The 25,450-nt window shown below is 40.8% G+C and overlaps 1 protein-coding gene across 1 annotated transcript; it reads right to left on the reverse strand.

Moving 5' to 3' along the window:
• Window positions 1-5,698: 5,698 nt before the first annotated feature.
• Window positions 5,699-23,135, reverse strand: ASNS (asparagine synthetase (glutamine-hydrolyzing)). Its single transcript, XM_038129251.1, has 12 exons — window positions 22,989-23,135; window positions 21,180-21,462; window positions 17,740-17,977; window positions 16,101-16,286; window positions 15,687-15,788; window positions 13,532-13,659; window positions 12,686-12,812; window positions 11,235-11,341; window positions 10,794-10,894; window positions 8,901-8,982; window positions 8,488-8,643; window positions 5,699-7,181 (listed from the first exon to the last, which is right to left on the reverse strand). The coding sequence occupies exons 2-12, from the start codon at window positions 21,426-21,428 to the stop codon at window positions 6,972-6,974; spliced, it is 1,686 nt and encodes a 561-aa protein (XP_037985179.1). The 5' UTR covers window positions 21,429-21,462; window positions 22,989-23,135; the 3' UTR covers window positions 5,699-6,971.
• Window positions 23,136-25,450: the final 2,315 nt, after the last annotated feature.

Consider the following 25,450-nt stretch of genomic DNA (forward strand, 5'->3'; position numbering starts at 1 on the left):
ACTGTTGGACAACAAAACACTTTATCTCTCATGGTGCTTCATGCCCTCCCAGAAGCCTGGAGGGAGGAAGCCCAGCAAGGTGAGATGGCTCGGCCAGAAGTAACGACAGTGGCTGAGCTAGAAATGCAACGCAGACCATGTACCTAACCAGCCACTTCAGTGCAAAGAAACTTCACAAATGATAAAGAATAATGTTAAATGCTAAGAAAATATTTGTAGGGGGGAAAAGGTACATTTTCTGTTTTTTTTCCTAACTAAACCATTTCCTATGTTTCTATTTCAGCAGCATAGCTGTAAAAGAGTTAAAGGATACACTTGCACCAACATATCACAGAAGAATTTAGATTGAAAAAGACCCTTAAGATCATTGAGTCAAACAAATGTAGCAATGGAAACACTATCCGAAGGCAAGAGAGAGTGGAACTGTGTGAAGCAGGTAAAGAGCTGCATAAATTCGTGCCTTATATTCTCAGTCAGAGCTGGAGCACCTCAGTGCCAATACATGTTAATACACCTTCAACATTTTATTTTCATGACCTAGGTAGCATTAAAAGCATCCAGCTGAGTAACAGAACATCTTTAATCACAGATATTCAATTTTGGCACATAGAAATGCTTTAATTTTCACTGTTATAACACTCAGACAAAAGTAGCCACATTGTGTTTGTGTCTACCAACATGCTCTGGAAGCAAACCTTGCCCGGAGAAGATCCACAGGAATTACTGAAGGAATATATACATATGGTGCAGTTGTTCTAAGACTGCATTTAAAAAACTTATAATTCAGTGAATTTTGAAACAGTGAATTTTCACAACACCCAGAAGACATCACAGCTGTTTTGTAAGACTTGAGCATTTACAGCTTGGATTCCCACAGTGTTTACTCAGCCCAGCCTGCACTATGTGGGCATGAGCAAGACCCACCCAGTGCACCACAAACCTCACCAAAACTGTACATACAGCACTTCAGAGCAGTTTCTTAAAATACAGCATAATGAATTCTGATGTCTGTAGATGGAAACCTGTTTATCCACAGCACATCTTCCCCACACTTCCTTACCAGCCCAATTCCAGCTTGAGGAAACAATCAAACCTTCCTGTCCTGCCCTCCCAGGCTGCCAAAGGAGTTCCAATTAGTGTCAATTGGGATAAGAGCTCTATTTGCATTTTGAAGCTATTATTAGCAAGTTGTCAGTCAGCCAGTAATTTGTATCACTTTGGTATAATGAGTATTTAAATATTTAAAAGGAGAATGTTCCTTTCTACCACCCCCTTCCTTTTTGTGCTAAAATAATAATGGTTTTAATCAAAAGTAATTTGTATTAATATACATTTTGCCCCAGGTGTTAAAGGCAGTCTTCAAGAGCAGCATTGAGAGATGTTAAGTAATGCAGTTTATTAATATAGACAATTACTTCTATCCTTGATAGCAGCAAAAATGGAGGCAGCTTTGCAACCAGAACAACCTGATCCTCCTCTTGGCCTCTGCAAGACGATTATGATTTAGGAATTGAGGTCAGTTCAATTAATTTTAAGTACCCAGTGTAATAATTTTCTAAAGGACTATTTTGGACTCAATTACTCTATCTTCTCCTTGGTGAAAACCCAGCAATTAAGCACCCTGTACCACACACACACATGCAGGGGGAAAAAAAAAAAAGCAAACCTCTCTCAGAACATGTCTGGAGCAGGCAAAAGGCTAAAGGGCTGTGTGTGTTTCCATGTTTCCATTACACCACCTGTGATCACTGGGGGATGTTTTTCCTGACAGGGCTTGAGTCTAAATGCTCAGGTGAACACAATTCATCATCACAAGAGTTCACAAAACAACTGGATTGACCATTTACATAAACAGGAAATCTTTCCAAATTTATATGATGTACTTCATTTGAATTTTTAAAATAATGCTTTTGAGAAAAAAGTACCTAGGCCCTTCTGATGTGCACCTGTAAAACTTCCTAGTAGCCTTGAGAGGTGGGTTCATGGAGTCCAGCCATGCCAAGGGCAGGGCCTCACACCTGGGTCAGAGCAATCCCAGGCATAAATACAGGCTGGGAGGAGGATGGATTGAGAGCAGCCCTGAGGGGAAGGACTTGGGGTGCTGGTGGACAAGCATGAGCCAGCAGTGTGTGCTCAGAGCCCAGAAAGTTGATGGTTTCCTGGGCTGCACCAAAAGAGGTGTGGCTAGCAGATCAATGGAGGGGATTCTGCCCCTCTGCTCCCCTCTGGTGAAACCCCACTGGACTGCTGCACCCAGCATGGGAAGGACATGGAGTAGTTAGAGCATGTCTGGAGGATGCCATGAAGATGATCAGAGGGCAGGAGTACCTCTCCATGAAGACAGAGAGTGTTGGGGCTGTTCAGCCTGGAAAAAAGAGCTTACAGCACCTTCTAGTAACCCAAGGGATCCTACAAGAGAGAGATGTTTTGCAAGGATATTTAGTGATAGAACAAAGGGAATGGCTTTAAACTGAAAGACAGTAGATTTAGATTAATATAAGGAAGAAATTCTTTACTGTGAGGATGGTGAGACACTGGAACAGGTTGTTCAGAGAAGTTGTGATGTCCCATCTCTGGAAGTGTTCGAGGCCAGGTTGGATGGGACTTTGAGCAATCTGATCTACTGAAAGTCTATCCCTGACAATGGCAGGGAGGTTGGAATTAGATGATGTCTAAGGTTCCTTCAAACCCAATTTTTTCTATGATTCTTTCTTGATGTTCTCTTTGCATGACTATCTGAAATCCTGTGATCCTTATATTAACCATGAAGGAAAAGAGAAAAACAAAAATTCCTAACAACTTCAGAGGTAAAATTAACATTACTTATTCCCTAGTCTGGTATTGTATTCCATCTTCCCTAGAACTGACATTTTATACCTATTCCAACTCACATTACTGATTTTTAATATACCTAGTTTTCAATTACCTCTAAATGGAATATCGAATGCCTTCAATACTAATACAATTCAGCTCCTAGCTGCCACCTTACCTGCAGCACCAGCATGAGAAGCTCTGCACAACATCTTTTGAGCAAGATCAATTTGAAAGCATTTTATTTTATGCGTGGCTTTATCCTTGTCCTAATCAAGTACTTATTAAATTCCACGAGGCTCACGCACAAATCCCAGTGACAATCGCTCGTAGGGAAGATATTAAAAGCAGAGAGAGAGCAGGAAGGAGCGCATCTTCCCCAGGGATAGGAGCTCCTTTGCACGGGCGGCTAACCAGCGGCCGCCATCTGCCGGCTAGAAAAAGAAAATTTTGTAAAAAATTAGAAAATCGTCCCGGAAGCAACTTCCCGATCCGAATTCAAGTCTTGACGGACTCTTTGTGTCATGCTGGGGGAAACGTGGCTGCCTGTTGCCTTCCCGGGACACAGACAAGGGGCGCAGTCAGCTCCGACTCGCTGGCATGGGAGAAGCACAAAGTCGGGCGGGCTCCAGGGTGGTCAGCATCTTTTGTTATTGCTCTTAGGGTGATTGAAAGATCCAAACCTGAGCACAGAGCTGGAAAAAACTGGTTGGCCATCTAGTTTTTTCCTGTTGAAAGAGTTTCCAGGCAACAAAAAGATGGGAAGTGGCACTGCAGAAAGGGGTGGGTGAAATACCACAAACAGGTCTTAGGGGAGCAGCTGTTAATGTACCACCTCCCCCAGCTACTACCCCTACCAACTTGCAGAGAAGCAAAGACCACCTCTCTGCCTCATTCTTCTTTGTTCCTTTGCTAGGAACAAGATTTTTAAATTAAAAAATTAAATTACTCCTTTAAATGAAAATAAATTGAAATTATTCAACTAAAATTAAAAAAAAAAACCAAACAATTACAATTCTGTGCATTACCTGCATCCAGAGACAGGCTTACACAAAACTAAGACTTTCCTAACTGCAGCCTGTCAACCACAATATCTATATAAATACATAAATGAAAAGCAATATGGCCCTAAGTTCCAGAATGAGGAACCGTGACAGGCATGGTGCAGGTGATGCATGTGCTTTGGCTGTTCCATGGAAAGGCACTGAGGAACACACAGTGTAATTGTTACAGAAATAAGCAGCCTGTCCCACAATTCAGCTTCTCTCTCCTTTGGAGACACTGTTCAATAGCCAGCTCAAACACACCTTGTATCAAATCCTCCCTCCACAACTTCTGTTAATGGGAACCAAAAATTAGGTCTCTAACACAAAAAAGAAACCAACAAGTTCACCCCCCCGAAGACTCTAAAATGGGCTGCTTTTACACTTTACTGTGGTTTTAAACAGAGTTTCAAAAATTTTACATAATTTCAAACCATCCCCATCAAAAAACCCTGACCAATGGACTCAGGGTTCCTAAAGTCCTGCCAAGTGCTCTCTGGATCTTACATGCTGGTTTGTACCGGGAACCTTCTCTAGAGAGCCACTGTCAGGAACACTGGGATGCGGCACAGCCAGGGAGGCTCCACACAAGCAACCAAGAGGAGGCTAAAACAGCACACAGGCTTTATTAAAGAGGTGAAGGGTTTGGGGAGCACTGGGCAACCTTAAGCACCTGACAGGTCTCTGACCCTGCAGCGCTCTCTTCAGAACTGTTAACTTCTCATTCCTCAAAAGGAGGAAAGATTGCTGTGAGAACAAAATTGAGTAACTGAATTGATTCAAAATAAAACAAAACTGAACAAATCCACCCCAAATCAACAAACAAAAACCCCACGTTTTTTAGCCACTTTGCAAAAACCCCATAGGTTCTCCCTCAGCCCTCATCAGTCCTGCAAGCCAAGCAAATACTCATCTCTGCTTTCCCTATGTGGACTACCAACTTCAATTCCTCATCCCCACCTGACACAATACTCAAAGCAATACACTCAAGCTGTCAGAACCGTACAGATTAATTTTATCCGAAAGAAACAGAGTGAGAAAAAGAGGCCACCACGGCAGGAAGAAAGCTAGAGTAAAACTAGGCAAGACAGCACTGCACCCTGGTTCTGCATCCTGTTCCCTCCTGTGACAAACTACAAACATGGCTGCAGCTAGCTAATGATCCTGAATAGCTGGATGTTTTTGTCTTAAATTTTCTTTTTTGTTTTGTCTTTTTTTACACAATTTTTATTTTAAAGGGAAAAAAGAGAAAATATAGTATCACAGAAACCAAAATGGCTGTAAAACTCCATAATAGAGAAGGAACGAACAGGTTTTATACTCACAAGACCTTTGACAAGGGAGCAAGCACAGTACTTTTGCTGTGCACATTAGTAAAAAGCTAAAATAACTAAATCAGTCTAGGATATTGCCCTGGTATATAAATCTCCAATGTACTAGGAATTTTTTTTAAAATAGCTGAATTTCCTTGAATGCTGCGATGTTGCAGCAGAAAGTGCATTTGAGCAGTGATCCCAAAATATGTTGAGCCTGTTTTCACTTCAGGCAAATACTGTTTTCTTATGACAGACTGGGAAGTTTACAGTGAGTAGTAAATCTTACCTGTACACATCAGTACCTAACCATGTACTCTACACTCCTCTCTCAACTCAAAATAGTCTTAACTGTTTCAAAGAAATCCAAAAAGACAAGCACGTGGCCCTGAAGTAAAGAAGGCTGCAGGAACATATTACAGAGAGCTCTCAAGGGCTGTGGTGCCACCGAAGGGTTTCAGTAAAGTTTCTGGGATAGAGACTCAAATGCAGGATTACAGTGGAGCAACAAACAGACAACCAGTCATTTTGTGAAGGTTTTAAATCAGAACAGCTTATATTTTATCTTTTAAATAAAAAATGGCTTTGGTTTCCTAGTCAAGAGGGACAATAAAGAAGACTTGTTTTCATAAAGAGCATGATGCTAATCAATTCAATCTGTAGCACACATATGTATTTCTTGACCATCCTTATACTTAAGTTACCTTCACAAAAGTAACCCACATGGATAAGTAGTTATCTTGGGTAAAAAATCAGGTGTTTTTTTCAGTAGAGTATCAGAAGTTCTTGTGATTTCTGAAGCAGTTTTTTCCCCCCACTTTTCCAAGCAAGGCATCTGATCCCATTGTTGTCAGTGATGCTTTGTCCAGCTACAACCTATAGTAAACAGGTTTGGTTCACCCACACAGTTGGCCATTTGTGGTTCAGCAGCAACACAGTTGACCTTTCTTCATCATACAGATGGGAAAACTCTCACAATAAATGAAAAATTTCTTAAAATACTTACTCATGCAATTTCCATCAGGCTGATACACATCACCCAATTCACACTCAAATTTTTCAAGAATAATAAATACATTTATAAAAACTGAAGTCCTTGAGTTAGAAACAAAGACATTAGTTGGCTTCCCTTATCCATTCTGCTCTTTGATAACAGTCACAATATCTTTCAGCTGATGGTATATTTACAGAACAGCCAACTGGCAGCTTCACAGTAACAAATAAGATTGCCATTCATTTAAGTAACACCCAGCACCATCTCGATAAACTCTAGAAAGCATCTCTGCATAGCTATGAATATCTAAATACTTTTTGAAAACTAGACCAAGGTTTTCAGGAGTGTGTAGAAGGACATTCAGAATAGAATAACTTAGATACTATCCAAGTCCCTCAGCCAGGAACACAAATCAACAGATAGCTAGAGTCCAACTCCCCTTTGCTCAGAGCGTCAGCAGCAGCTTGCATCCCTCAGCCTGATTCAAGTCCTCAAAACAGAGCTCACATTAAAATACATAAAATGATTTCAAGGAAAATTAATACAATCAAGGTTACATAAAGAACAGAGCTGTCAATTAAAGTAGTCCCTTGTCCAGAAAGTATTTTCCCATGAATTACAAAATTTTGGTACAGCAGCATAAGTTTTCAATAGTACACTAACAACAGAAAGCTTTCATTTCCAATAGCATTGTCAAAGTACATCTTAAAGACAATTTAAGCTTTAGGTTTGCATAATTTGTTTGGTTTTCTTAAAGCAGAGTGCACACAAACGCTTGCAGCACTTTTATTTGGGGATTATCTGAACAGTCTATTCTTGGGTAGCTGACTTGTAATGTTTCAATGTGCGTGCAGAAGGATCAGTAGCTTTAACCCATCTTGGCATCCAGTAGTGGGGCAGCCAGCTGCTCCGCCCTGAGTAGTGCTTTTCAAAGATCTGGCGGTAGTAATAACTTTCTTTTGTTTTAGGAGGATTGAAAGGATATTTCTCCGCTGCCTTCTCCAGTAAAAGGTCATCAACCTACAGACATAAGCAAAATTCAAGTTAAGCTGCAAATATCTTCAACTTTTTAAGATACACAAGGATTCACCAACCACTAAACATCCACAGTTTTGGAAAAAAAGAAGTCTATTCTAGAGGCACAGGTTTGACAGGTCAAACAAACCTGTGTCACCAGCTCACTTGATCTTTATGAATATGTAAAGGTATTTCCAGTGCTGTTGGTATTTCTCTACATGACATATGAAGCCCATTTCTCTGGGACACAACCACCTTTGTTAGTAAGGTCACAGACACTTCTCTCCACAGCTTCCTTTGCTGTGAAACAAGTGCAAAAACTTAAAGCAGTCATTTTGCCACGTAAGTGGCTTCCTAGGTTGTTTTTGTAGCTTGGGGAAGAGTTGGCTGTTATAATCAACAATAACCATGCTCTTAGCAACAGAAGACCTGGGATGCAGAGGCAAAGACACCTGCAGTTGCTAAGTTGGCTGGGAAAGGAAGGATAAATAGTTGTACCAGTTGAGGCAATTTCAATAAGCAGTTTTGGCTGCCATCATGCTGTTTAATTTTTCATGTCTGTGAAACAGATTTGCTGCTCCTACAGCAATACAGGCTCAGAACAGGCAGCAGAACACTGTTGCCTGACCCAACTGCTTTCTTGCCTGAGGAAACAGAGAAAGAAAATGGGGCAGAAAGAGCTGGTGGTAGGACAGACAAGCTCCCATCCACAGGCTTGACTACATGTATTTCCATGTAATAGAGCTCTGGTGTAAAGAGGGTCTTATTCCTTCCTCTCCATGATTAAACTACCTCTGCACTTCAGAGAGGATTATCCTTTGTACAGAGTCAAAATGCTCTAAGTCTTCCCTGGTTAACAATGCAAGCAGTCTTCAAAAAGCAAAAAGGCTTAGCTAGGGATGGCTTTGAAAAATGAATGACGCAAACAAGAAAGTACATTATAAGGTCGGTATGTTGTTACTCAGCTGCAGAGAAAGTTCATGCAAGTGCCTTCAGCTGAAGCAGCTGCTTTGCCTGTAACCCAGAAACTGTGTTTGTTGATACACAATCTAATTTGCAATCCAGACACTTAAATGATGTTCATTTCCTTATACAGTCCTTTCTGGCAGGGTCTAGCATTTCTAACTAGGATCACAAATTTCTTTAATCAACTCAGACATCTAGAAGAACGTTGATTAAGGTTTATCTTACTCCTGCACAAGTTAACTGCTATATCCACATTTATTCTCTCAACTAAGCATGTGAGCTGCCTCCCACTGGCAACCATATCTAATATACCCAAGTGAGAAAGGAAAAAGTGGTATTCTACCTGTTGATCAATATAGTCCTGAAGAATGGAAAACCAGGATTTCTTTACTGATGCTATACCGTCACTGAAAGCTTCTTTGGGTCTCCAGAGAATCTCTTTGGGAAGTAAATTGGAATCCTCAAAGGCCAATCTTAAAAGGTATTTTTCAATTCCATTCTGTTTGCAGAACAAAAAACAATGTCATGAGTCTTGGGAACTGCGGTGCAAAGATCTGCATTTAAACACTTATGAAACGGCTTCTTTCCAAAAGTTTTGGTCAGAAAAGAGCTCCCAACTATTCAATAAAATATTTAAGAGCATGCTTGACTTTGTGTAGAGGACTTAACCAATGAACTCAGCAATCTGGTCATGCTTAGAACATGTATCAGTGAATTTGTAAACTTACATTTGGATCCAACCCTAGTTTTATGTACCTTTGGGATTCGCAGTTCTGCTGGCAGAGATAAATAGTAAGAAGTAAACCGATGATCCAAAAATGGGACTCTCAGTTCAAGGCTAAGCAGGGGGAATAAATAGAAAATATACTGAATTAATCCAACAAGTCATCTACTTACAAATTCCACAGCAGCTAAGCTTTCCCCGTCTTTCACATAAACACCAGGTTTTCTGCTTTTACTTGGAAGAAATTTCACTTGCGTATTTACAACTACACAAGTTGGTGGTATTTACACTGCACAAGTTGGTGAATTAAATTCACCAGCTTGTGCAGTGAGGTGTATGGTCTACACAGATTAAAGACTATGAAGTTTTATAATGCCATATGCCCTGAATTTACAGACTACAGTCCTATAGAATCTGCAACAACCATTGCAACATGTATGCAAAAGCACATTTTTAAAAACCCTCTTCCTCTCAGAGAGCTACCAAGTTGCTCACTAGGATTTCCATCAGCATTTGTAAACATACCATAGAACCAAGCAAGGACTTCTGCTGTCATTTCTGAAATCCACATTTGTTTGTGTTGTCAAGAAACAACAAAAAGGAGCCCTACAGCATTCACACAAGTTCTTTCCTATACCAGTGGTAGATATGCACATACAAAGCCTTCCTGCTTTTGTATACCACAGCTTCTAAGGACACAGAAGGCAACAAATAAAATGACAGCAACTGCATCTTCAGCAGAAAGAATCCCTCTCGGTGTGTCTGCTCAGGAGATATTATGCTGTCCAGCTTCACAAGTGAAAGGAGAAGTTATACTGCATCCTAGTAATTTCATTGTCTCTTTAGTTTCTACTGTGATAAAAAGCTTCAGCTACTTCAGGTAATACCGACCTTAAAAAAAAAAAAACAAACCAAAAAACAAATTTACCCAATACTGAGTTTTCAGTAATCAAAGACTGAGGGCTCAGTTTCTCCATATACTAACAAGATTTGCACTGCAAGTCTTTCCTTATAGTTATTCTTGTTCCTAACTGATAACGGTAGTTTCATCCTTTCCTCTGCTCTTAGTTCTTCTCCCTTTTCTCCATAAATCTGAACTCCTTAAACTCTGTTCTAATTTGTTAGTACGAGGATTCTCTCTTCCTAACAGCACTGTGCAGCACGTCCAACAAAAAGCAAAAGTAGCCAGTATATGATATTAAACACAGCCTTCCAAGCGTGGTGAAAATTTTCAGCACAAAACAAATTATAAGGCAAATGCACTAGTAAAGAGAAACATAAGAAAACTGTAAAAAGCTGGGCAAGTAATTTTGTGGCAGGATCAATATACAACCAAAGCTTCCCAACAAATTAGTTGTTTGCTTTGCCAAAGATACCATTTTTTCTTACCTACAGACAGCTTTCCAACATTGTTCTCGGTTTAGTTAATGTATTTCTTTTAGTAAAATGCTTCTGTTTAGTATATATATATTTCTACAGCACTCGATTTGGAGATTCTTCAAGGTATCAGTTACATAGACTGTATCCTAATAGCTCTATTACAGACAGTTACCTAATGCACATACATTTTAAGGTATGTTTTAGTTCTGACGATCATCAGATTCAAGATTTCTTTGTCTAAACCTCCAAAGACCCCAAAATCAAATCCAAGTTTGCCTTCCCTCCTTAACTCTGAATATTTGTATTTCTAATTCACTGTTTCTGTAAAGACCAGTACACTCCTAGACAAAAAATATTTCGGTTGGTAACTCAGTGAGCCCTATAGTCACAGATCAGATTAAATTTGGCAGTGTGCTTTACTGTTGCTCAAATTCCTTAAGCCTACAACTTCATGTTGGCATACAAATCCTCAGCAGTCTTTTCCTGCCTAATCTTCTTTTGCTTTTAAATTATGAGTGCTCAACATCCAAGGGAATACATTTTACCCATGTGCTGCAGTAGTTCTGTCTGCACGAAGTACATCAAACAGGTAGAGCTCCTTCAGAAGCCTCTCACTCTCTTCTGCAGCTTCCTCGGGAGATGGTGCCTGAAAACAAACATAGCATGGAGCACACAGGTGGCACACAGCTGCACTGAGGGAACCATTGCTGGCTGTCCTGCATTTAAATTGCAGTGATCACCAAGTCATCTCAAAACCAGCAAAAACTACACACAAGAAATAACAGTCCCAGGAACTGCTGAAGATTAAGAAAGCTATTTTTAGGTGATTAAATCCCTTGGACTCTATGCCACCCCAGAAGAAAAACTCAACAAATATACAGTTATGACAACTCTCAAATATCACACCTTGAGGTACCACAGATGTTCTGTTGAAAGGCAGAAGAAGTAGCTAACTGAAGGGCATTCTGTATAGTGAATATATTTACCTTGTGGAAATATATATATCCTTGTGTCAGCTCATCTGATCCTTCTCCTGAAAAAATGACCACACTGTCTGTTTTCTTCCGAATATACTTGGAGACAAGATACATACCTTAAAAAAAAAGTATAAAGTGATTAAAGTACATCCACATACATGATGCTACATGTAGCTAGTAGTTTAAAATTAACATTTTAGAAACTTGTCTCCTACACTAATTCCTTCTGTAGCAAAAAAATATGTAAAGTAGCATCTCATTGTTACTCAAAGCCACCAACAGCCACACTAAGTTGGTGCTGCAAATACATCTAAACAGTGTATTTACACTTGGCCCTCAAAATATCAAAGATGTGTCTACTTGTGACCCTGGGAACACTGGAGGATTCCCATGGGAATATAGAGAGTTGTTCTAGCTCAATTTGAAATAAAGTGTGTGATTAATTCCAGCACAGTGCTGAAGAAACCTTCTGGCCTTGGGGAAAAGCAAAAGTTGCTGTTTAACTCTCTACCCCTCTGAGCTGAACTGGATGAAGCCCTTTATTCAATTTCTTTTGTAAAGAGTGTTTTATAAAACAGAATTATGCCTTCCACTCAATGCATCTTTCTGAATGGGATGCTTTTACAACAAAAGTATTACAAATCTAAAGAAAATTATCTAATTCATTATTATATTAAGCATCAAATCTCAAAGAAAAAATGACAGAAAAAAGTTTTAGTAAAATGCTTTAATTTTTAAAGAAATGCATTCATTATTTCACATTGCTAAATCCCATCTTCATGGAGGAAATTCCACCCAGAGAGTTCAGTTTCAAAAACTGTGTTGCCTATTTGGCTTCATAACTCTTTTATGATGACACAAGATTAACTGGGTAAAATGCTGTAGCTTGCATTACACAAAAGGTCCCATTGGATTAGGGGTTTTCTCCTCTTATCAGGTTGGGACTGCTTTGTTAGAAGCTGCTGCTGACTCCCTTCATTTCTCAGAATCAAGTGTACATTATAAGAACCTGTGTTACTAAATCTGTGCTACCAAAGGGCGATAATAAATACTTCACATTAGTACCAAAATTATGCAAGGAAAGGGTAACTGTGGTTTGCTGTCATAATATTCAGTACCTCAGAAAACCTGTGAATTTCCCCCTTCCTCCAAGGTACACACTGACTAGAGCAGAAAACTTAGACCTGCAGATCTAACAAACATTTGTTCTTCATGCAACTATTGCTTTTCATCTCAAAGCTTCAAGAACAGTTCTTGACAGTTGCTTTGTGCAATCAGGGACTTGTAAATAACTGCTTTTGCCTCAGTGTGGTATCCCAGATAAGTCTGGGTACCAGAACTTTGGAGTCCCAGTCCTCAGATTCTGTGCCAGCTGGGAGATCTACTAGACAAACATGTAAGTTTGCATAAAATTTTATTTGGGTGATATAAACCAAAGATTGTCATTAAAAATATCTTACCAATAGAAGCTCTTATTGTTGTTATATCGTAGGTTTCCAATGAGAAGATAACCTCCTCTATTGCCTGAATCCCCTCTTCAGTATTAAGTATTACTTCATGATGTTCACTGCCTATATGTGCTGCCACCTGTTTGCAAAAGGTCAAAATAATGCATCACTTTTCAACTAAAACATTTTATAAACCTACATTGTGTTTAAAGCAAACACATTCAGTGAAAGCACCAGCTCTCTTCTGCTACAATGAAAATTATGACATTAGGCCAAGAAAAGACATTACTTAGCAGACCTCTGACTTGCAGTGGTATGTTCACCAGAGAGAACACAGTCTTCTTAATTACAGTGTTCAATCATGCTTGCAACAGACCATCCAGCTGCTTGCCTAAAACGTTAACAGAATCTGTAGAGGCTCTAAATATTCCAGATATCTGCTCTGAGGAGAAAAAGCAGCATCACAAAAGTGATGAAAGCCTGCATAGTACCCCAGATGCCAAGTGGTTTGTACAAAACTGTAATAATTAACTTACAATACTTAACATATGTACAAATGCCTTACTATGGGAACCATAACAGGGAGACCCACCCTAAAACCCAGAGGCAGAACTGAGACAAGTCCAAAGTACTATCCTTTTGACAACAATGCAAGGCGACTCTGTCGTGAAAGTTTTCCAAATGCAAGAGAAAAGCAGCAAGCATTGTACTAAATGATTTACTGCAAACTGATTTACATCATAGCAATAAATGAATTTTCAGTGTTATTATTAATGCCATACCACGAAGTTAGCACATTAATATACAATGTTTAGCATTCAGTAGCTCAGAACAAACTGAAAGCAATGCTAAAGATACCTTTCTGGCCGCAAGTAAGTCAGGACTGTTTTCCATTCCAATTGCAAAGGTTTGTAATGGATAATTGATGTTGATTTCTTTCATCAGTTTCAGAAGAACAGCTGCAACCAAGCTGGAATCTAAGCCCCCTACCAACAAAAAAAATCATCTGATTAGGTGTTTGAATGATGCTTTCCGTCCCCCCTTAAGGAATCTAGATAGTGGAATCCTATGAGTGGCCTTCATTTTTAAGCTGTGTGAATACAAGGTACTTCTTGTACAAGTGCACATTTACCTCTATTAATAAAAGAATCAGGCAACTTTAGTGGAACATCATCAGTAACAGTTATCAGTACTTTCGGTGTCAGAAGCATCAGTAGAACTCCTTATTTAAGATAAACAGAAAGTATACTGAAAACATTATACTACTAGAGAATATGTCCCTCCTCAGCTCTACTAAAATGGGATTTATCGTCTCCACCTCAAAACCACTCCCTATCTTCCTTTTACCTACACATTTGACAGTCAACCTATAGGACTATCGATTTTTTTTGTTTGCTGTAAGTAAAATAACAGAATGCTTAATGTAAGGGTTCCACTCTTCTTCATTCTTTTTTTTTCTCATCTTCTTTCCAGAGGGGAGTGAAAGGATTTTAACAGTTTGGATAACAAGCAGAAAATAAAACCAAGAGATGCACAAGCTGCCTAAATGTACTCTAAGGATCCACCTTCTAATTATCATGAACTATTTCTGCTAATCCTTGTCTAGTTTTACTTGCTGCTCTCTACAGAGTACTGAGCAAAACACAGTACCTGTTTGCCCACATCTGCCTGCAGTTCTGACAAGCATGAGGCAAAGCCCTCTTCTCTTTGTTTCCTATAGTCTGCATTTGTTTTTTCAGCTGAGTGCATTAGCATCAATTCCCACCCTGATCCCCTCTGTGGACATGCTATCTAAAAAAAAAAATTTCCTGTCGAAAATACATACAAATTCTGAGAAAAGGAGAGCACAGGAAACAAAGTGCTCAGGATGCGGAAATCAGGAAAACAAACCCCAGGTTTCCACTGTGACATTGAAGAATTCCCTCTGTGATTAGAAACAAAAGCAATCCTCTGTGATGTTCCAAGCATACACAAAACTGTGAAGCACTGAGATACTCTGGTATTATTTATACCAGCACAGGCATGTAGTTTTGCTTCCTGCATGTGCATCTGAGGAGCTGCTGACTGCCTTCTAATTTTATATTTGAAATTTGGGGTTTAAACAAGCTTTTTTTACTGAAAGTGAGATCTTTCAACTCTATATATCCCCCTATTTCATTTACCTTCTTCCTACTTTTTATGATTGCATAGTAAAGAAATAGTCCAGCAGTATCTCGTTCTCAATTCTCTCTCATTCAGACGCACATTTAATAGGATTCATGACAAATGAGTGTAATTACTGTGGTAATTAAAGTGAAAGCATGAAAAGCATTCCAGAACACTAACCACAAGTACCAAGTGCCATACAAACACAGGAAATAAGGTGTCAGACCCATGGTCACAGAGCCTTACCTCTGCAAAGTACCTCTGTAACACTGAACTATCAAATCACAAAAGTGATTAGCTAAGTGAGTGAACAACTTCCTCTACCACAAGCTATTACCTTATCAGCAAAAGAGTGTAGCAAATAATTTTGGTCCAGATGGTCTCCTGTAATATGGTAAATTAAGGAAGTTTAGGATAGAGACTAAAGCAAAGTTGGCAAGTAAGAATTCTCCTGCTTCTGAAACATGCCAAGGCTTTCTTCTAGGTTTAATCTGTGCAAAGTGAATATAATAATTAAATTTTCTTTTTAGACCAACCTAAGCATAAATCTCATGTATTTAAGAATATTGAGTGATTTTCAACAGGAATACTATATTTATTCATCTTATTTAAAAATGTTAAGTGTCTTAATAAGCCAAGGTCCCAGCCCAGAGTAAACTTTAAAAACATAAGACTTTCAAGACACTTGTAAAGTGGAAAACTTTGTTCCAAACTAATGAGTTCTCTGTTGCCTGTTCTAAAAAGCAAATGAAGATTCAGATCACTCCAGGTACATTGCAGCAGAACAGCCAATATACTTTCCTTTAACTACTAGATGATGGGCAAAAGAGAGAAAATGTACAGAATCACTGTGGTTCTTGCTCCTTACCTGACAGAAGACAACCAATCCTTCTGTGAGCCATCAAACGTTTTCTAACAGCATTTTCAAAGAGAATACGGATGTTGCTTTTCACTGTTTCAAGGTCAAAACCTGCTCAGAAAAAAGAAAATAGAAGGGTAAAAATGTCCAAAAAGTGATACTTAGACTTTGCTGGATGATGCTAATTAGGAAGCAAAGATATTTGTCTGAATCTCTTTTGATAACAAGGACATTCAAGTTCATCTTTGTACAGGACTGCCTACAAAAACAATTCTAATGTCCCTACATTTTAAAGGTTCTTACGGGTTGCTTTTTCTTCTTAAATGGTACTTTTTTAAACCAATCAATGAAAATTTTACATTCAAAGATTATGATTTTTTCCCTTTTAAATCAGAGTAAGTAGCAAAATCTTTGCTGAACTACCTGAAGGCAGAGCTTCCACTGTATCACATACAACATGGAGTGGTTCATCTTTACAGCTATGAAATTTTACTAATTCCACTGATGCAACCTTGCCAGAGGGCTTTAAGTCCAACACTTCATAATGGCCCGGAAGAAACGGCTCCACTTTAGAACATAAGGATGTTGAATGCTTTAAGTTGATAAGTCCTACACATAAAATGGGAAAAAAGAAAAATGTCAGAGATCTTGACTTTAAATGGTTAAGCCATACCTCACTTAACAGCCTCACTACTAGAATTATATACAAATATTTTCACTGGATCCTAAATCTGGTATTAAAAAAAATCCTTCTGAGTCACCATCAGTCCTGGCCAGAGCATGATTCTGCTTCTGGCAGGATGTACACATAGATCTGAGCCATCTCAAGCTGAGGCAGAGAGCAGAGAAAGCAAACCAGCAAGTTTTACTAATTGGCAAGTAGCAATTTATCCCTATGAGCACTAGGAAAAGCACTTTTCTAACTGACTACATTATGGCCAGGTCAAAGTATAATATGTTTAGGAGAATTTGAATGACAATTACTAACTTATTTTGTGTTTAAAATTAAGTATAATCAAGCTAACAAGGGGTTTCCAATAAAACAACATCACTGTAGTGATTGCTTAATTGACATATATTTAGTGATTTCAAAACTCATTGGTTCTAGATGGATCTACTCCACTGCCAAGGTAGAACACTTGTAGCCAAACCTCAATTCCATTCCCCCTGTGAAAGAGGATGCTTTGTACCTACTGGTCACCTGGACACCCCTTGAGGACATCCTCAAAAGGGACACTGAGTTGCTGTTAGATAGAGGCTGGTAACTCACTGTGATTGTTACAGGACACAGTCTCCAAAACATAAACTTCCCTTCTCTCTTCACAAGCAACAGAAATGGTGCAGCCCTTAGTATTACTACACAGTACTACTAGAAGAGACAACCTACATTGGAGTCTGATAATAAAATAGATATACAATATATGGGACAGAAATAATCATGAAAGTCAATTTTAGCCAAAGTGCATTTCAGGCAATACACTCCCTTTTGACATTGTTTGGATTTGTTTATGATGGCGCCAAGACTAGAGACAATTACTTTAAAAGAGAGACCAGTGATGTGCCATCTCAAAGAAAAAAAAAGCATCCTCAAATAAAGTATGTGATTCTGGGAAATTACCCAATCCTGCAGTAAATTTCAGTAGGGTTTCAAAATTGCTGGCTTTTACAGATTAGCAGTTCTTGTGGTATAATTACCTAGTTCACTACGTAACACCAAGACCAAAGTCTAATATAATTTATTGTAGCATAAGTCTAGTCTAAGTCAATAGACTATATTTAACTGTGGCCTAACATAAAACATCTTGAGTTCAATACTGCTACGACTCCAGAACTCAAAAAATTATAGTTAAATAAGCAAGTTATTTTAGAGATATTAAGGACAATTAAACATCTTGGATGTTTTTATTTTAAGGATGTGAAGGTCTTACATTACTAAATATAGCTGATATATCACTGAACTTATTGTTCATTTTCTCTTCACACTAAGAAGAAAAGCCCAACAATGAAGTTTGTCTCCAACAGAAATATTTAAGATTTAGGCACTAAACACAAATGGCTTTACCTTTTGCCTCGGAACAGACACCTAAAAATCCATCATCAGTCAGCACCTTAAACAGTGGTCTGACTCCATAGGTATCTCTTGCTAGAAACACTTTTCTGTTTGCAGTGTCCAGAAGGATGAAAGCAAATACACCATCTAGCATGGATGCTGTTTGTTCTATTCCTCCTCTGTTGTATAGATGAAGGATAACCTCACCATCCACTAACGTTTGATAGTCAAATCCAAACTGCTTCTGCAGCTAAAAAAAAAAATTAAGAAAAACATAAATAAGCATTTGCAAACATTGTTGTTATGAAACAATTACGAAGCAGCCAATCTTCCAAGTAAAATCACAATTTTAAAGTTATATAAATATTTCTGCCAAAGAAGGAAATTATACTTTTGTGTTCAAAGTTGTACTGGGTTTGCATGGCCTGGCTTTGATAGTGGAGGGACAAGGGTGGCTTCTGTGGGATGCTGCCAGAAGATTTCCCCACATCTGGCAGAGCCAAAGTCAGGTGGCTCCAGGACGGACTCGTCGTTGGCCAAAGACGACTCAAATGGGAATGACTCTGTGGTAATGCCTCTGTGGTAACATATTCAAGAATCAAGAAAAGTTATTGTGCAGATGTCATTGCGGCCAGAAAAGAGGGGGATGAGACTATGAGGAGAGGAACAGCCCTGCAGACACCAAGGTCTGCGGAGAAGGAGGAGCAGGAGGTGCCTCAGGTGCCAGAGCTGGATTCCCCTGCAGTCCATGGTGAAGCAGCTGTGTCTCACAGCCCACAGAGGGTCATGGGGACGCAGAAATCCACCCACAACCCAAGGAGGAGCCCCACGCTGGAGCAGGTAGATGCCTGAGAGGAGGCTGTAAACCCTGGGAGACCCAGGATGGAGCAGGCTCCAGGCAGGGATCTGCAGACCTGTGCAGAGAGGAGCCCATGCTTGAGTAGGCCTCCTGGGAGGACTTGTGACCCTGTGAGGGAATTATCCTGGAGTAGACTGTGCCTGAAGGAAAGCACCCTGTGGCAGAGGGACCCACACTGGAGCAGTCTGGTGAGAACTATTCCTGTGGGACAGACTCATGCTGCAGAAGTTTGTGGAGGACTGTCTTCCGTGGGAGGGACCCCACACTGGAGCAGAGGAAGAAATCTCCTTCAGCAGTGACAGGAACATCATGTGATAAACATAACCCCCATTTCCTCTTTCCCTGCTGGGGAGGAGATGATAGAGCTCAGGAAGGAGGAAGGGGTAGAGGGAAGGTTTCTTTTTTTAAGGCTTATTTTACTTCTCATTACCCTGCTCTGATTTTGTTGGTAATAAATTTAGTTTAATCTAATTTCCCTAAGTTCAATCTATTTTACCCATGACCATGTTTGGTGAGTGATCCCCCCAGTCCTTAGCTCATGAAACTTTAGTTGTATTTTCTCTCCCCAGTCCACTTTTTGGAGGGAAGCTTTGGTGCATGCCTGGCATCCAGCCAGGGGCAACCCACAACAGAAATTTTACCCAGGATCATCTCTTAGGCAATGAGACTGACAATGCAGTCTTAAGCAATTCGTGTAAAGGCAAGTTTTCAGGGATACATTTCTGAGGATGTCAAACTGCAAACCCATGACCCTGGTCTTCAGAAGCACTAGCCAGCCACTGTGAAAAACACTGAACTACTCAAAACACACAGACATGTGCAAGATCTCTGCAGAATAAAGTACTTTGGAAATAATCTTTGGTTTACTTATGCAGTCACTGCAATTCTTCAGCTTTTTTTATGCAGAGATTTTCCTTCTGCCTAATCTTCCTCCATTCCTCAAACTATTCCTTTCACTCTGCCTGTGCATATAAAATGGGAGAGGAAGAAATTAGCTGTCAGACTTAAGTCAGATCAAATATTCTTCTCGTTCTTGTGGAGCTACTCTTAATAGTCCTTTCAATACACAGAAAACAGAGGGAAAGAAAGTGCTTCACTAAAACTCTAACAAGCCAAAAAAACTCAAAAAACCAATGCTTTAACATTTTAAGTTCCTTGGTTTTAATTGTTACTTATGGGTAACAATTGGCAGTCTTAGATCAAACTGAGTCAATGTTAAAATAAGTAAGTCATTGCCCTGAAGAAGGCACCAGTTTCACCACTGATCCTTTCTTAGGTAGGTTTCAGCCACATGCTTGAAAGAAAAATCTCCTTATAAAGAAAGAGGGAACATAATGTAACAAACAAATTCCTGTAGATGGCAATGCAAGTGTTGCACAATTAAGGTCCCCTCAGGACTTTGTGTAGCGTGATTGAGAGTAATTCTTACTGTTTTCAACAGCAGAAAAACCACAGTGCAAAACACTGCAAGTAATACAGACTTTTGGTACAGTAGATCTCACATGTACTGCAGGACAAAGTCTCACCCTTCAAACAGCCAGATACTTGAAGACTGGGGAAAAAAAAAGAAATCTCAAATTCCCAATGACATTACTGATGTCACTGTTGCGACTGACAGCAGCCTGACCTGACTTAAAAAATGTGACATTAGAAATGCTACAAAATTAGCATTAGAAGTACTAGAATATCTCAGATTATTCAAACGTTTCTGATGCTACCACACTCAGTATGGGACACATTTTACACATTGATTCAGCATGATTCAAAATCAGACACAGTTTTAAGCTGCTTTTTACATCAAATTCGGATGATCTGAATCATCTTGCCAATAACAGGCAGCATGGACATCTCAGCACAGGAACTGAGGAACAGTGACAATGTTCAGCAGCAGCATCACATCCATCCATCCAGATTTAGCACCTTTAGGAACCATGTAAGAGTTGCTACTTGTTTTGTGCCTAAGAGACTTAGGTGGCTCTCAAAAACCCTACAAAAAAACTGACTTCTGCTGCAGACACCTAAGGACTTCCATGGCATACTGGAAACATCTCCCCAAGGCTTACTGCTTTTTTTTTAAATATGTAAACATGCATACTATGCATCACTATTTCTTAAGTGACATATCCCATCTAGATTGAGAGGCAATAATAAAAATGCAATACCCAACAACTTGGGAGAATGACGACCCAAAACAATTGAAGAGCAAAACAGACTAAAAGCATTTGTATTATGAAGAGGGAGGAAGGGAAGAAAGAGGCTTGAAATTCTTCTCCCCAAGAGATAATGAAGAACGTGTCTTAACTTTCAACTGAACAAACCTGAAGATCTAAGTATTTATGGCCCTTCTTGTTAATTAAAAAGTGATTTTTCACTATTAAAGATTAAATATGTTGCTAAACAAGCTACCAGATTCAGAGCTCATTCAGAGCTCAGAGATAAATTATTTCCTTTTAAATACTAGTTCTTTGCTAACTTTCCCATTTCTTTTCTGATATTCTAGTCAAACACATTTTAAAGATGTTCTGAATATCCACTAGTCTTGAAAAAAATTTTTTTTTTTTTTAATTGCCTTACCCATGTATACAACACTCACCTGTTTGAAATTGTAGATTTCTCCATTGTAACACAGCCACAGGTATGGGAATTTCTTCACCCGGATAGGCTGCATCCCATATAACTGATCAACAACTGCCAGCCGGTGGAAACCAAAACAACAGTTGGTGAAACCATTGACGTTCTCAAAACGAAATGCATCAGGACCTCTGTGTGCTATCTTCATGGCGCTTAGACACTGCACAGAGAGGCATTCATCGCTGCCAAACAGGGCCCAGATACCACACATTGTGAGGCTCTTGTTCTACCTGCACGTGGAGAACCTGTTCAACAGAGACATGAACTGTAAGCAAGAGCTGACACTTTGTCCTGGCTCTGGCTGAGTGGAAGCTCATTCTCCCCTCAGCAGCCCTCAGAGTGATGTGTTTTGTCTTGGCATCACAGCAGTGTTTTGGCTATTGCTGACCAGGGCTCACAGCACCAACGCAAGGCAACATCTCCCCCTCACCAGAAGGCTGGGAACAAGCAAGATCAAGGAAGGCAACGTAGCCAGGACAGCTGACCTAAACCATCCAAAGGGATATTCCATATCTGATGTCCGCCCAGATAAAAGATTTAAGGGAAAGGAGCATAAAGGCAGAGCAACTACCGCGTGCGCTGAAGCCCTGCTTCCCAGGAAGTGGCTGAACATTGCTTGCTGATGGGAATGAGAGAGTAAAATCTTTGGTTTTTTTTCTTTTGCTTGTACATGATCTTCACTTTTCCTTAAAAGTAAACTGCCTTTATCTCAACCCATAAGGTTTTTTATTTCTCATCATATTTTCTTGCTGCTCACTCCATCCTGCTGAAGAGGGGAGTGATAGAGTGCCTTGGTGAGCACCTGACACCCAGCCAAGGTCAACCCACCACACACCTAAAACCCACAGATAACAGACATAGGCTATAAATTACTTAACCATCAAGAGGCCTGATAAAAAGAATAGCAGACTTTACCAACATGAAGTAAAACCTGGCTTGCTCAAAGTACGATAAGCAAATGTTAGCCAGCAAGAAATTAGGTTTAAATTTTACCTCTAGATACAGCAAGACTGTCTATGATTTTTCTTTATAGAACACAAATAGAACAAATCATTACTGGTCATAGAGTATTGAAATGTTGAAGTAACATAACCTGAACAGAAACATCAAACATCCTTTCAGTTTGTCGCCTTTACATTCAAAGGGGGTTTGTAACAAAGAGAGAGGCAAGACCTGTAGTGACAGGACAAGGGGGAACTGTTCCGAACCCAAGGAGCGCAGGTCTAGACTGGAGTTCCCCATGGGCAGCGTGGCAGGCCCAGACAGCAAAGGAGCAGTGCCGTGCTCCCCGGCACGCCGCAGCCCCGGTGTCTCCGCAGACACACACACACACACACAGGCCCTGCAGCTCCCGGAGCTCCGGGGACACCGGGCATGCAAGAGCGTGCCAAGGGGAGCACGGCACCACAACAACACTGCTCCCCCTCCCACATCTGTCCCATCTGGACATGCGATGGCGCTGCGGACCTCAGCCTTAGCACATGGAGCTGGGCTTTACCACCATCTACCACCATCTGCAGCGGCCTCCCGGTAACCGGCGGTCCGACCGCGGGCACCCGGGGCGCGTTCCCTCCGCACGCACACGCTCCCCTCAGGCCCTTCCCCACGGCCGGCCCTTCCTCCGGCGGCTGCCGCGCATCCCCCCGGGCCCGCCGCTCCCTCGCCAGCCGGCGGCAGGAGGCCGAGTACCGCGGCAGCTCCCCCCGTTGGCAGCCCCTCCGGCCGGCGCTGCCCGCCGCAGCCCCGGGCCGCTCCCGCCCCGCTGCCTTACCCGGTGCTGGCCGCCGGCGCACGGAGAGCCGCCGGCCGCGCCGCGCCGGGAGACGGAGGAGGCGGCCCCGGCCGGCCGCGGCCCCGCCCCGCCGGCAGCTGCTGTTGAAACACGCCGCGAAGTTTCATCATGCGCCTCCCCGTCCTGCCCTGCCCTGCCGGGGGAAGGCACAGGCTGGGCCCACAGCCGTGCCCTATCTCCGGCTGCAGCCGGCCCGGGTGCCCCGCGGCGGGCAGGAGCTCGCTGGCCGAGCTGGAGCCGGCTCCGGCAGCTGCCCCGGGCCGCTGTGAGGAAAGCGAGCACCGGCAGGCACCGCTGGGCGCTCTGGGTATCGTGAGCTCAGGCGGGCTCTTTGTAGCTCTCAGAAATCCTGTCCCTGCAGGTGTGCTCCGAGCACAGTGGAGGTGTGGGAATAGGCAATTCCAGGTTTCCAGATGTCCAGGGAAAAGAGCTAAGGCATCGCCCTAAAGCTGCTTTATTTGGTTTGGGAGAAGTCAGTCCATGCGAAACTCACACCTTTGGAAGCATTTGCCGAGGATGTACGATTTTTCTGTGCAGAACTAAGTTCTGAATCATAGACACGACGAGTAAAACAGGATTTTGGTGCTTACTTGAACTTCGTTATTGCCTGTTTTGCCTGTTTGTCTTTGAGAGTGCTAAAGTTAATGAAATTCCACTCTGAATATTCGGATGTGAAGTGTTAAATATAAACCCTAATTCTCCACCAATACTTAAAGAGAGCAATTAGTAATTTGCGTCAGTGTGATTTCATAGCCAGCTTTAGTGGAGTTACTGTAAAACTGCAGTACTGTGCATAAAGTTCTTCAGGTCATGCAGTTTGTCAGCAGTAAGTCTGGTCTGTGTGTAGAATTTTAAAAGGACCTTTAAGAAGCCATAAAAGTTGTATTTTTAGGCTTCAGAAAGCAAATTGTGTTGAAGCATCCTGTGCATGACAAAAAGACTCCAGTGGTGATTAGGAATAGATGTGGGATGTTTCTACTAGTAGCACTTTGGAAAGCTACAAGAAATAGTAGACAAACATTGTACTAGCTTAGGTTGTTTTGGTGGGTTGTTTGTTTGTCAGAAGCTTTTGTAAGCAGCCTTTCTTTACATCTTTACTTCTTTTCTCCATGCAGAAGAGACTGTTTTGATGGGTCTGCTTGGGCTCAAATTTTTGTCTGGGTACTTTCATCCATGGTTCCTAACTAATGAATTCCTGGTTCATAGCTAGATCTCATAAAGTGCTTTATGATAGTCACAAACCATTTGGTACAATAAAAATCTTTTAATGGAGAAAGTGAAGCAGGGAGACTGAGAAGTGACTTGCAGAAAGTGGCTTGGTAAGGCTGGATAGGTACAGCCAGGGTAGGGCAAAAACTCACAAGACCTCATTGCATCCTTACGTTACACTGGGTAATTTATCCTACCCTTTACTATCACTTCTAAAAACCAGAGATAACTGCTGCATTTAGCTGTGTCTTGCATGTTTAATGCCCAATTGTAATGTTTTCCCTACTATTGTCAAGTAGCCATTATAATCTGTCTATATTAAGTCTCATTCTTCAATATCCAGTTTTTTCTTTCTTTCATATCTGCCAACAGCATTAGATGTAATTATACCTCAGTCTCTCACTTGTGTTCTTCTCAAGGTACATCTTCCCTCTCAGTTTTCTCATTCCTGCAGACATCATGTGTAATACTTTCTCCAAAGCATTGTCATCTCCACTCTACTCCTTTAAAGTTGATTTTTCTGTACATTTTTATTGAAAGAAATTTACTTTGCATCTATCTGGGTTGAGAGAACAGGTGTGTATGTAAATATTGGGTGCCATTAGTAGCTAGGAGACTTTCTGCTTTGTGATATGTAGCTGAGAATTACCGCTTGGCCACAGAATAAAGCCATTTAATAATGCTGAAAAACCTTGTAAGAAAGGTCCTGATTAATGAATTAGGAAGTGCTTGTCTTAGTTTTGTTTCTAATCAGCTGAGATGAAAGGCAGAGAGGTTTCTCTGAAGGCAAGAGGTAAATGAGTAAAGAAAAGGTCAAAGTTAACAGTTAACCCAAAGCTAACAGGTAAGTGAATACAATGTAGAACAAAGTGGTGCAGCTTCGTGTCTCACACTGAACTGGTCACTATCAGCTCAGCTCCCAGCTGAGCATTGCTTATAAATGAAGTCTGTGTTCCTTATTTTGTCCCATTAAAGATGAGTAGCTTTGGTGTATCTGTTGAATGTGGTGCCACCAGCATGCTTGGAAGACCGGAAATATCTTAAGTTCTGTGAGATTGATGAAAGTGTTTGGACAGGAGAGAGCACTGAGGGGAAGGGGAGAACTGGAGGCTGTGATTAACAAAGGCAAACGGTGAAGGTCTTTTTGCTTTCACAGCAATGACTAACAAATTAACAACTTGTGTCACAGGGGTTTTTACAGGGCATAGTCCCCTGAAGATAGCCCTTGTGAG

Source organism: Motacilla alba, chromosome 2 (genome assembly GCF_015832195.1).
Source record: "Motacilla alba alba isolate MOTALB_02 chromosome 2, Motacilla_alba_V1.0_pri, whole genome shotgun sequence".
Taxonomy (NCBI): domain Eukaryota; kingdom Metazoa; phylum Chordata; class Aves; order Passeriformes; family Motacillidae; genus Motacilla; species Motacilla alba.